Source organism: Tupaia chinensis, unplaced genomic scaffold (assembly GCF_000334495.1).
Source record: "Tupaia chinensis unplaced genomic scaffold, TupChi_1.0 Scaffold143830_1, whole genome shotgun sequence".
NCBI lineage: Eukaryota > Metazoa > Chordata > Mammalia > Scandentia > Tupaiidae > Tupaia > Tupaia belangeri.
Window position 1 is genome coordinate 230,847 of NW_006203680.1, and position 13,385 is coordinate 244,231.

The 13,385-nt window shown below is 44.4% G+C and overlaps 1 protein-coding gene across 1 annotated transcript in view; it reads right to left on the bottom strand.

Moving 5' to 3' along the window:
• The window catches only part of RANBP10 (RAN binding protein 10), a gene marked incomplete at its 5' end in the record, with an annotated part of 46,385 nt that overhangs the window by 14,276 nt on the left and 18,724 nt on the right, over positions 1-13,385 (bottom strand). The window contains 1 exon segment of the mRNA XM_006172121.3: positions 2,842-3,009. Coding sequence (XP_006172183.2) covers positions 2,842-3,009 — 168 coding nt within the window.

Sequence of the window (13,385 nt, forward strand, 5' to 3'; positions counted from 1 at the left end):
CGAGCGCACGCGCCTTACAGTAAAAAACCCCAAAAAAAAAAAAAAAAAAAAAAAAAAGACCCTGTGAGATAGCACAGAGCTGTGTGCAAACGACACTGCACACACAAGAACCATTTGTGGAGATGTCTCTGTTCACTCATTCCTTCATTCCACCACCAAGTGTCTTCTGAGCCCACCCAGGAGCCAGGACCTGTAGCAGGTACTAGGAGGAACAACTATAAACCAGGTCCTCAAAGTACTTCGAACACCAGCAGAAGAGAGAGCAAGTGGCTAGTAGTAACACAGATAACTGACCAATGGCACATGGGGTGAGCGCTGCAACAGAGGGAAGGAACAAGGAGGCCAGAGGCAGAAACAACATCCTGAGGGGGCAGGGTTAGGGTTCTAAAGCACATTACGATGAGACGGCTTGTAAGAAGGACACAGGGCCATAAGAAGATTCACCAAGTAGTCTGCCACCCCAACTTGACTGCCTTTTCGTTAAATTTCGTGATCTAGAAAATGTAGGCCATATCCATTTTGAGTAAGGTCTCAATAATATCCTTGTGGACACAGTGGGAACTGTGTTGCAGGCCAATACATTAAGTGATTCTTAAATGTCTGAACAAACAGCTACATGCTCAAGGGCTCAAATCTCAGTCTTGTACTTGGGTTGTAGAGAAAGTCATGACACATTTTTGCATAGAAAAACAGTAAAATATGTTATGACTTTTCCGGTGACCCAGTATTTTTATTGGTATAGTCATAAAAACTCACACAAACATGTTTATCAAAATTTAGGTTAACCCAATTTTGGAAAGGTTATCAGCTACTTAAGATAGAACAAACAAGACCACAGAAGATCTTACCAGGCTGAAAAAATAGGCAACGTACTACTAACTGAGCTTTATCTGTAAGACATGTGTGGCTACCAGCTCCCTGTGGAACCTGAATCCTGACTGACAAGGAGCTCATGGCCCTCTGGTGGTCATGGTGCACAGGCAATAACACAGTACCCCCCAAACCCTGCACCTATAGCAGGTGTCATGCCCTGAGCAAGATGTGGACAAGCAGGAGGCATACGAGGCAGGAGGTATTCAAAAGTAAGACTGTGCCTAGCTGCGGAGAAGCAGATGAAGGAGGGCTTGGGTATAGGGTGAGAGCCCATAGCTGGTTCCTGGGGCTCTGAGAGCAGAAACACCCAGGGCCAGCAAACAGTTGGAGCCACAGGGCAGAGTTGGGGCGAAGAGTCATTTGGAGACTAGTTCCCCCCCAGCTAGACACCAGCAATGGTGGGTGGCCATCAATTTCAGAGGAGGGAAGCTCTGGACATGCTCCTGCGTCAACTCTGCAGCATCTGCTATGCTCTCAGCCGCCCAGCTCCTCACACTCTTCTGCCTGCTCTGAGCTGTGGTGTCCAACTGCCCTGTTGAGAAATGCTGGCTTCTGGTCACTCAGTCTCAACCACCAGCAAAACCAAGTCCCACTCAGGTTCCCTGATTCTGTCTCAGCTCATCTGGAGAGAAGCCCCAGAGGGGCCATGGGGAGTAGCAGCCACATTTTTACTGCCCCTTGCCCCAGGGGTTGGTGCAGTCCAAATAAAATGCCCAACTCCCTTTCCTCATAGGTCTCGTGGTAGTCTGGCTGGCTGGGTTCTGCCAGTCCTCCTTCTCCTTACTCTACTATTCTAGGAGAACTCAAGACCTTTGCAAAGCCAAGTAATTAGGAACCACCTCAGACCCAGTGTGGTCAAATACCAGTCAGCACCTACTAGGGCAAGGCACCAGAATAGCCCCAAGTCCCTCCCTCTTTCAAGTTCTGATCCTAAATGTCTACACATGTACAGGATTGTTCCCCCATGAGAGCCTAAACACTCCCACCACACTCTGCTGCTTCCTCCTGGGTTCCTCAACCTGGCTGACAGCACCACTAACTCAGCCACTTCTCGCCTGTCCTTCTTGCAAGTGTACCCCATATGTCACTAAGCCTGTTTCCTCCTTCCTACACCCATTACCACTGCCATACCTTGAGCTACCTGCCTCTTCTCCTGGCCTTTCCTCCACCCCACCCTTAGTGGTGTCATCAAAGAGGCATGCACCCACTGAGTGGTTGTTGCTACAGGGCGTGTGTATGCACCGGAGAGACACAGAGAGACAGTGAGGGAGAAAGTGAGAAATCACCCCCTGGGGGGATGGCCACATTGCAACCCCTTCTCCTCCATTCTCCTCCTGGAATTTTGGGCATGCACATACATGCACCCAGTATGAGTTTAAAGTTTCTGGGTCCGGGACATGAACTGTGTTCAGCCGTGTGACAGTCCAGCACCTTAACCACTATGTCACCTGCTAGCCCCCAAAGAGGCCTTTTTCAACTTAACTCTCCCAGGTTCCTGCCTGTTAAGCATGAACAGACCAGAGGAGACCTGGCCCCATTTGACTCTGGCCTATCTTTTTACCGCCTGTACTCATGCAGCCCTCACTGTTGCTCCATAACAACTAGCACCTAGCACCTTGACCTTCTGAAGGGCAAGTTGAAATCTGGGCCAAGCCACAGGAATGCAAATAGCATCACTGTCAACTGTGTACTTCAGCCCCTCAAACTTCTCATCCAAACTCTGCTGCGACAAGTGTCATATAGGCCAGGCTCAAGACCAGAATGTTGCTGAATGGACAGATTAACAAAGGGAGTGCCCCTGCTACCCTGCATAATCTGACAGGCTCCAGTGCATTTCTGGGGAAACAGCTGCAGTTCCCTAGAGCTCAGCAAAGGCTCTATGTTTTGACTTCAAGGCCTACCCTTGAGCTTGTCACCAACCAAAGTAGTACCACAGGGCAGATCCTACAAGGTCCCCCGTGTACTTACCAAGGCTGTGGCCATTCTTGGTGTAGAAACAGGTACCATTAATGAGGTTGACACAGCAGCCAATCACATCTCCTGTGGTGAACGTAGGACCATAGGGCTGGCCAGTCCCCGAGGAGCAGAAGGAAAGCCCATCATCACCATGGTAACCATAAGAATGTTTGTCCCAACCTGTGGGGAAACACAGCAGCAATAGCTTGAGTACAGGTACTTGAGAGAGTAACAAGACAGTCACAGCAGTCTCCCCAGGTCTCAGGCCCTCTCCCCAGCCAGAGCCTACTCCAGTCAGCACACTTGGCCTTTCACAGAGCTGGCTACGCCAGATGCACAGTCTGGAAGTAAGTCTGGCAAGTTACCACCCCTATGGCACTGAGGCAGCCTCACTGAGAATAATACTAAGCTGTGGTTAACAGGAACCAAAACTCAGTGACCTAGAAAGGACTTGCCAGAAGCAGTACAATGAGGAGGCAGTCAGGGGAAGGCTTCTGAAAGAGGGGAGCTGAAACTAACCTTGGTAACGTATAGCGGTAGGTTATTAAAATGATTTTTTTTAGACGTTTTTGCTATAGGGCACGTGTGCTTGCCAGAAAGACAGAGAGACAGAAAGCGAGAAATTACCCCCCCCAGGGGGGATGACCACGCCATAATCCTTTCTCCTCCATTCTCCTCCCGGGATCTTGGGCACACAGGCCCACACACCCAGCGTGAGGTTAAGCTATCAGGTCTGGGACTCGAACTGCAGTTGGCTACATGAGAGTCCAGTGATGTAGCCATTACACCATCTGCTGGTCCCTAAAGTGATTTTTAAATTAAGACTTTTTTTTTTTAAGAGAAATTTTTGCCATAGGGCACATGCAATCACCATGAGATAGAGAGACAGAAAGCAAGAAATCACCCTGGAGGAGGGATGGCCTCGATACCATCTCTTCTCTATTTGCCTCTCGGAATCTTGGGCACACACACAACGTGCCTGGTGTGAGTTTCAAGCTGCCAGGTCCAAGACTTGAATCACAGTCAACTATGTGTGAGTCCAGTAATGTAATTGTTATGCCATCTGCTGGTCCCAGAGGCGTAATTTATATATAATTCTAAATGTTTTTTAAAAAATTATTTAACTCAATTTACACCATAAAAGTTCCCTCATGCCCTCTTTGCAGTCAATCTACTCCAGCACCACCTCCCACCCTGTCTCTGACAACACTGATTTGATTTCTTCCTGTGGTTTAGATTTTTCCAGAATGTCACATAAATGGACTCACATAATACAGAGTGTCTTGCATCTGGCTTCTTGAACTTGGCATAATGTTTATGAGACTCATCCTTGTTTCTGGAAGTACCACTATTTTGTCCCTTTTAACTGGAAGTGGTACTCCATTCTACTGATAACACAATTTGTCTATGCACTCACCAGCTGATAACATGTGAGCTGTTTCCAATCATTAGCTATTATGAATAAAGCCAACAATATGTGCATAGAGATTTTTGCACAGACATATGTTTTCATTTATCTTGGGTAAATACTTACAAGTGGTATTTAGCTGGGTCACAAAACAAATGTATTTTTTTTTTTTAAAACAAATGTATGTTTAACTTGTTAAGAAACTGCCAGATTGCTTTCTAAAGTGGCTGTGCTACTTTGTATCCCCACTAGCAACGGAAGAGTTCCACACCCTCATTAGCACTTGGAAGTCTAATCTACTTCCGCTATTTTTTCTTTTACTCATTTAAGTAGTTACGCAGTGATTTTAATACCACTGTAGTTCTGGGACCAGTGGATGGTGTAATGGTTACATTGCTGGACTCCCATGCAGTCGACCATGGTTAGAGTCCCAGACCCAGTGGCTTAAACACACGCCAGGCACATATGCATGCATGCCCAAGATCCCAAGAGGAGAATGGAGGAGAAGGGATTGTGGTGTGGCCGCCCCCGCCCCGGGGGGATGATTTCCATCTCTCTGTCTCTTTCTGTCTTTCTGGCAAGTGCAAGTGCCCTTTAGAAAAAAAAAAAAAATTAAAAATAAAATAAAATAAATCACTGTAGTTTTAATCTGCATTTCCCCAATGACCAATGATATCGAGCATCTTTTCACATACTTATTTTTGCCAACTGTTTGTTAGAAAACTGTTAAACTGCCTATTTAAATCTTTAAGCCCTCCTCCCTTTTTAAGGTTTCTGCCATAGGACATATGCACTTGCTGGAGAGAGAGACAAAGAGAGGAAAAGTGAAAAATCGCCCCCTATAGGGGATGGCCATGCCATAATCCCTTCTCCTCCACTTTCCTCTTGGGATCTTACCTTGGGTATGCACACAAACATACCTGGGGCAATTTTCAAGCCACTAGGTCCAGCACTCCAATCTTTGTTGGTCATGCAAAAGTCCAATGCCTTAACTACCACACCACCTCCTGGCCCCTCTTTGAACCCATTTTTATTGGGTTATTTTTCTTACTGAGCTATAAGGATTTTAGATGTATTTTGGATATAAGTCCTTTAATATGTTTTGTAAATATTTTCTCCTGATTCATCTTTTCACTTTTTTTTTTAAAGAGAGACTTTTGCTATAGGGCACATGTGCTTGCCAGAGAGACAGAGACAGAGAGACAGAAAGCAAGATATCATTCTCCAGGGAGGGTAGCCATGCCACAATCCCTTCTCCTCCATTCTCCTCTTGGGACTTTGGGCACACATGCACATGTGCCTGCCATGAGTTTCAAGCATCCAGGTCTGGAACTGAAACCACGGTCGGCTATGTGGGAGCCATTTACGCCATCAGCTGGCCCCCTCATCTTTTCATTTTCCTAAGTGTCCTTCAAATGCCTGCTGGGATTTTAACTGAGATTATGTTGAATCTACAGATCAATTTGGCAAGAAAAGATGGTTTAACAATACTGATTATTCAAATTAATGAACATGACACATTGAATTATTTTTCTTTAATTTCTCCCAGTAATGTTCTAACAAATTTATCTCTAAGAATTTTGTTTTTAAAAAATATTTATTTTATTTTATCTTTTATTATCATTTTTAAGTTTGACAAGAAAACGAGAGAGAGAGAGAAAGTGAGATAACAAGCTGTCAGATCCAACACTCGAACCGTGGTTGGCCATGTGGGAGTCCAGCAGCCACCTGCCAATCCCAAAATTTCATTTTTTATGCTATTATAAATGGCATTTTAAAGGACCAGTAGATGGCATATGGTTACTCTGGACTCTCACATAGTCGACCACAGCCTGAGTCCCAGATCTGGTGGCTTCAAACTCACTCCTGTCACGTGCCTAAGATCCTGAGAGGAGAATGGAGGAGGAACTGCAGTGTGGCCATTCCTATAAGGGGTGATTTCTTGCTTTCTGTTGCTCTGTCTCTGTCTTGCCAGCGAGCACATGCTCCCTATAGCAAAAATCTCTCTCTCTAAGAAAAAAAATTTCAAGCTTTCCAACTTAAGCTGGGTAGAATGGCTCCCGCAAAGGGTGGTGAGAGGAAGGGCCATTCCATCAATGAGCAGTGACCTGCGAATACACCATCAACATTCACAAGCACATCCATGGCGCAGGCTTCAAGAAACGTGCCCCTCGGGCACTCAAAGACATCCGAAAATTTGCCATGAAGGAGATGGGGACACCAAATGTGCGCATTGATACCAGGCTCAACAAAGCTGTCTGGGCCAAAGGAATAAGGAACGACCCATATCAAATCCGTGTGCGGTTGTCCAAAAAACGAAACGAGGATGAAGATTCACCCAACAAGCTCTACACTATGACCTATATACCTGAGAACTAACTGCTAGTTTCCAAATAAAGTTATATAACCAAAAAAAAAAGAAAAAGAAAAAAAATTTCAATATTGAGGCTAGCAAGTGGCATTGTGGTTAAGATTCCCACATGGCTGATGGCAGCTCAAGTCCTGGACACAGTGGCCTGAAAATCATACTGGGCATGTATGCCCAAAATCCTGAATGGAGAATGAATGAGAAGGGATTGGGTGGGCAAAAACCTAAAAAAAATAAAAATAAAAATAAATAAATTTAAATAACAAATTAGGTTACAGGGGCCAACCAGTGGCAGTTATCACATGGCTGACTGTGTGGTTCAGGTACCAAACCAGGCAGAATGAGAAATACACCAGGAGCACACATGCGTGCTTGCCCAAAAGATCCTAGGAGAATGGATGGAGAAAGGACTATAGCTTTTGCTACAGAGCATGGCTGGAGAGACAGAGAAAGTGAGAAAGCACCTCTACCAAGGGGGTGACCATGCTGCAATCCCTTCTCCATCCTTTCTCTTATGATCTTTTGGGCAAGCATGAATATGTGCGATTGTGCTTTTCACACACCTAGTGTATTTCTTTCTCAAGGATAGTTACACTACTCTAAATATGCTATATATCACTGAATTATATACTTTAAGTGGGTAAATGTTATGATATGTACATTTTATCTCAATAAAGTTGTTAAATATGGGCCTGGCAGGTGGCATGGTGGTTAAACTGCTGAACTCCCACATGGCCAACCATGGTTCGAGTCCCAGACCTGGTGGTTTGTTCTCTCCCTCTTGCCCAATTAAAAAAAAAAAAAAAAGGTTGGGACCAGCAGTTGGCGTAATGACTATGTTGCTGGACTCCTATGTAGTTGATTATGGTTCAGGTCCTGGACATGGTGGCTTTTGTGTGTGCGTGTCCAGGATCCCGAGAGGAAAATAGAGGAGAAGGGCTTGCTGCATGGCCATCCCCCGGGGGGGTGATTTCTTGCTTTCTGTCTCTGTCTCTCTGGCAAGCACATGCACCCTATAGCAAAACCTCTCCAAGAAAAAAAAAGAAAAAAGAAAGGAAAGAGAGAAAAGAAAATTAAATGATTCTTTAAAAAATAATAAATAGTTGTCAAATATGTACATGGATGTGTTTATTTTGGATATGTAGATATAGAGGATATTTCTAAAAGTTCATGAAAAATTGGGATTAAAGTATAAGTTTATTTTGGTGCAAAGTTTTTCATAATATGCATTTCCCATGAATTTTTTTTCTTAATTTGTTTTAAGTCTTTCGGTTTGTATTTTTTTTTTTTTAATTTTTTTATTGAGACCAAAGGTGGCATGGTTGTTAAAGTGCTGGACACTCCCACATGGCCAACCATGGTTCGAGTCTTGGATCTGGGGGCTTGCTTTCTCACTTTCTCTCTCTCTCATCAAATTAAAAAATAAGAAAATGAATAAATAAAGTTAAATAAAATAATTCTTTAAAAAATTATTCTATTTAACTTTGTTTTTAATTTGACCACAGAGTGAGAGAGTAAGAAAGAGAAAAAGAGAGAGGGAAAACGAAAAAGCAAGCCACCTGGTCCAGGACTTGAACCATGGTCGACCATGTGGGAGTCCAGCGCCTCCAACCACTACGCCACCTGCTGGCCCCCTCCCACTAACTTTTTAAAGACCCTTGTATATGTATGTAAATATATACACACATACATCTTTATATATTTATCTGCTATCACCAGCCCACTTCTTTCTCACACAAAGATGATTCTGTGTCGCAGATCTTTTGTGCAGAGTTTACAGTCCAGAAGATCTAAGAAATACATTGGAAAGTTTTCTTTTTTAAAGAATTGTTTATTTTTACTTTATCTACCATTATTATTATTTTTTTAATTTGCTATAGGGTACATGTGCCCATGTGTGAGAGAGGGAAAGCAAGAAAGCAAGGCACCAGGTTCAAGACTCAAACCATTGTCAGCCATGTGGGAGTCCAGTGCCTTAACCACCACTAGCCCCAAAGTTTTCTTTTTTCACTTGCTCATGCTGAAGAAGATAGTCTACAAGACCTAATGATAATCTAGCCATTTTATTTATCAAAGCTAGTAAAAGCACCAGGAAGAAGGGCTTCCCACTTAGTTGGTGACTCAAGGATATCTGGGAGGTATTTCTGTCTCAGTGTATGAGAGTTCAATAACCATGATCAAAACAGCAGATGTTTAAACTTTCAAAGACCTAAAATAAAAAATTAAATATTTTGTATACTTTAAAAACAAACTATAACATTATTTTGCCAAGATTAGAATAGTTGTTCGATTTTAAACTCTGGCTATAAATATGGACTTTAAATTTATACAGTGAAGAGCTTAATGGAAAACATAAAAATTTATTTAAAGTCAATTCAGAATTTACCATCATCTTGTTTTGGCTGGAAAAGAGAAGTCTTCCTGCTTTTTTGGGTGTTGTTTTTTTTTTTTCTTCAGTTCCTAAATGTCTATCAACGTATACATTGGGTCGTTGGAAAAGTCACGACATACTGCTCTGTTTTTTTTTTTTTTTTTTTTTTGAGAGGGTTTTGCTATAGTGGCAATGAGCTTACAGAGAAAGACAGAGAGACAGAAAGCGAGAAATCACCCACCGGGGGAATGGCCACACCACAATCCCTTCTTTTCCATTCTCCTCTCAGGATCTTGGACCCGCACATACACACGCCTGGTGTGAGTTTAAGCCACCGGGTCCAGCACTCAAACCGTGGTTGACTACATGGGAGTCCAACAACATAGCCATTATGCCAACTGCTGGTCCCGCTCTGTGTTTTTCTATGTGAAAACCAGTCATGACTTTTTCCAAGCCAATAGACTTGCTCAAAGGAAGAAAATGTACAGTACCTGTGGTAGCCTAAATAGGCACCCCCTCCAGTTGTTCATGGCCTAATCACCAGAACATGTGCCGAAGTTACCTTCCATGGTAAAAAGGTTCTTCAAAAGTGATTAAGTTAAAACTCTTGAAAAGGAAAGGCTATCCTGGATTATCTAGATGTAACAACAGGGTCCTCGTGAAATGGGAGATGCTGGTTTTAAAGGAGGAGGAAGGGGCCACCAGACAAGGGATGCAGGCAGCTTCTAGAAGCTAGAAAAGGCAGGAAACGGATTCCTCCCCTAGAGTCTACAGAAAGAACATTGCCCTGCTGACACCTTGATTTTAGAACTTCTGTTCTCCAGAACTGGAAAATGATTATTCAAGTAATTACTGTTGTTGTAGCACCAATAGAACACTAATATAGTCCTCTGTGGCTATAGAAGCAGCTACTGAGCGTCTGGAATAATCAGCAGCTTCCTGCCTCTTGCTCCTCCAAATGTCATCAAGTTCAAAGCTTTTCAGAAAATTAAATCATAGGGCTGTGATGTATCTTCAATTGAAGCTATCCTCTCATGGCCAATTTTTTTTTTAGGTTTTGGCCATAGGGCACGTGCCCTTGCCAGAGAGAGACACTGAGAAATCACCCTCTTGGGAGATGGGCATGTTGCAATCCCTTCTCTATTCTCTCAGGATTTGTGCATACATGGACACGCCCCTGGCATGATTTTCAAGCCACCAGGTTTGGGACCCGAACCACAAACTTAGCCATGTGGGATTCAGCTACCTTAACCACCCCTCATGGCCAATATCTTTTCCAGACACATTAAGGGCGTGCGTGCACACACATGTGTGTGTGTGTGTGTGTGTGTGTGTATGGTGTGTGCCTTATACCCAAGGAGATTTCAAAAAGTTCATAGAAAGATGGAATTAAAAGTATGAGTTTATTTTGGTGTAAAAAAGTTTGAAATCCATATATAGTTGTTTCAGGTTTTGGAACACTTCTATACACCTAATGAAACAGGGCAGGGAATACAAACATTCCTGGCCTCTTTAGAAGAATCTATGGCTCTAAGTCCCCCTTCCCATTAAGGGAATCCAGTAGCTATATCGGAGCAAGCCTCCCCTCTAATTCCAATATCCTCTCCTTCAAAACACAATACCTCTTCTGCACTCCTGCACTGAAGTCAAAGTCAGCATCTTCCTGCCTCCCTTTGTTCCTTTCTTTTTTTGCCACAGGAGGAATATGCTCGCAGGAGACGGACAGAGGGGAAGTGAGAGATCACCCTCCAGGGGGATGGGCTTGCCACAATCCCTTCTCTTTGGTTATCCTCTTGGGATTTTGGGCACGCACACATACCCAGCATGATTTTCAAGTCAAAGATCCGGGACTCAAACTGTGGACTTGGCCATGTGGGATCCAGCGCCTTAACTGCTACTCCACCTGTTGGCTCTCTTTCTTTTTTGATGCCAGAGGGTTTGTGTGCACCAGAGAGAAGGAAAGATGTATGTTTTTCAAAACACTGGGTGGGACCTGGCTGCCTTCACTTAGACCTCAACAGAAAGATACTTGGACTTGGGGCCACACTGCAAGGGCTAGCCCTAGTCAGCAATTTTCTTTTCTTTTCTTTCTTTTTTTATTAATTATTTGGGGCTGGCATGTGGCGTGGTGGTTAAAGGCGCTGGATTCCCACATGGCCGACCATGGTTCGAGTCCCAGACCTGGCAGTTTGGTTTCTCACTTTCCCTTTCTCTCTGGTCAAACTAAAAAAAAAAAAATAAAAATAAATAAAAATAAATAAAAAACAGCAATAACAAATGAAATAAAACAAATAATTCTTTATATAAAAAAGGAGAATTATTTAACTTTATTTATTTATTTTAATTTGACCAGAGAGGGACAGATGGGGGGGTAGCGAAAAAGCCACCAGGTCTGGCACTCAAACTGCGGTCGGCCATGTGGGAGTCTAGCAACCTTAACTGCCATGCCACCTGCCAGCTCCCAGTCAGTAATCTTCTATGTGTAGGCCCCAGTGGCATGAGCAGTCACCCCTTTCTGAGTGGGCCTTGTGTGAGGCTGAGGATACGACTGGAAGTGAGAGTTGTTAATTTGATCGCAAGTCCAGAAATAGAGGTCTCAGAGGGGGCGGGATATGAGAGCCAGAGAGAACAAATGGGCACAGTTGCCCGGGTCAGGCCCTGCAGAGTGGCATGGCCAGTGGTTCTAGGTCAGCAGGGTGGCTGGGGCTACACAATGGGGACAGCGTTCTGACAGAGTGCCATCAACCAATCATTCTTCTCCTTCCAAAGAGAATAAGCCTTGTCACTCCCAGAGAGAGCCTACCGCCCACACAGAGAAACCTCTCCCGTGCCACGTCAGACACCTAGCAGATGCCAGTGACTCAAGGACAAGCCAAGCCACATTCGGCCAGGAGGCAGGAGGCCCGAGGTGCCCAGTTCAGATGCTCTGGCACCACCTACCTGCCCTTGAATCAGACAGGAAGACCCAGCCTATAAGTGCGAGGAGGCTGAGGAAACAGCCCATCATCTTGGCACTCCTAGATGCCAATTTGGTACAGTGACTCTCTGGGGGATGCAAGGACGCCAGTACGACTGCTCTAGGAGCCCGCCCTCATGCCATGCCCATCTGCCAGAACACATCAACAGCCTCAGTCCCAGGGCAACAAGGGGTTGAGGGACGGCTACTGCCAAATGGAAAGACATCCACTTTATCAACACTTCAGCTGGAACCTGGGAGGGAGCCAGGCTGGGCTGTGCCTGCCTATCGCTTCTGGTCTGGCCTAGTCCAGGACCGATCAGCATCTCTCCCCAATAAATGGGTCCTGGTAATCACTGGACTTGGGTCAGAAAGACTTGGGTTTGGGCCCGCAGGTGGCAAGGAGGTTAAAGATGGCTGGGTCCCACATGGCCAGCTGCTCAGTTTTTATCCCAGACTCGGTGGCTTGAAAATGACACAGGGAGAGGGCACAGATGGTATAGTGGTTAAGGTGCTGGATTCCACATAGTAGACCGTGGTTCAAGTCCCAAACCTGGAGGCTTAAAACTCAAGCTGGAAGTATGTGCGTATGTGTCCAAAATCCCAAGAGGAGAAGGGACTGTATGTGGCCATCCTCCCTGGGGGGTGATTTCTCACTTTCTCTCCAGTGAGTTCACACACCCAATGGCAAAAAATCTCTCTTAAAAAAAAAAAAAGAAGAAGAAAAGAAAGAAAACACTACTGGCAGTTAAGGCTCCCTGAAGGGAGTCAGGTCCCACTACACATATGTGTGCATGCCCAACATACCAAGAGGAGAATGGAGGAGGAAACATTGCAGTGTGGTCATTCCCCCTGGTAGAAGTTTTCTCATTTTCTCTCTGTCTATCTGTCTCTTTCTGGAGAGTGCACACATCCTGCAGCAAAGACTAAAACCAAAAACAAAACAAAATGAAAAAGTAAAGAGACTTGGGTTTGAACCCCAATTCTGTCATATCTTAGTCCCTGTGTTCTTTTGGCTGTGCTCCTCTTTCAGGGCTGGTAAGAAGAATAAATAATGTATCTTGGGGCTTGGCAAGATGGTGTGGCAGATGGTGTGGTGGTTAAAGGTACTAGATTCCCACATGGCAGACTGAGGTTCAAGTCCTGGACCTAGCAGATTGTTTTCTCACCCCACCTCCACACCCACACCCGGTTAAATTTTAAAAAATAATAACAAATGGAGTTAATTATTTTTTTTTAGAGAGAGAGAATTTTTCCTATAGGGCACATGTGCTTGCCTGAGAGGCAGAGAGACAGAAAGCAAGAAATCAAAATCATCCCCTGTGGGGATGGCCATGTCACAATCCCTTCTCCTCCACTCTCCTCCTAGGATCTTAGGCACACATGCCTGGCATGAGTTTTTTTTTTTTTTTTTTTTTCCCCTATTGGGAACATGCGGTTGTGAAACAGAACA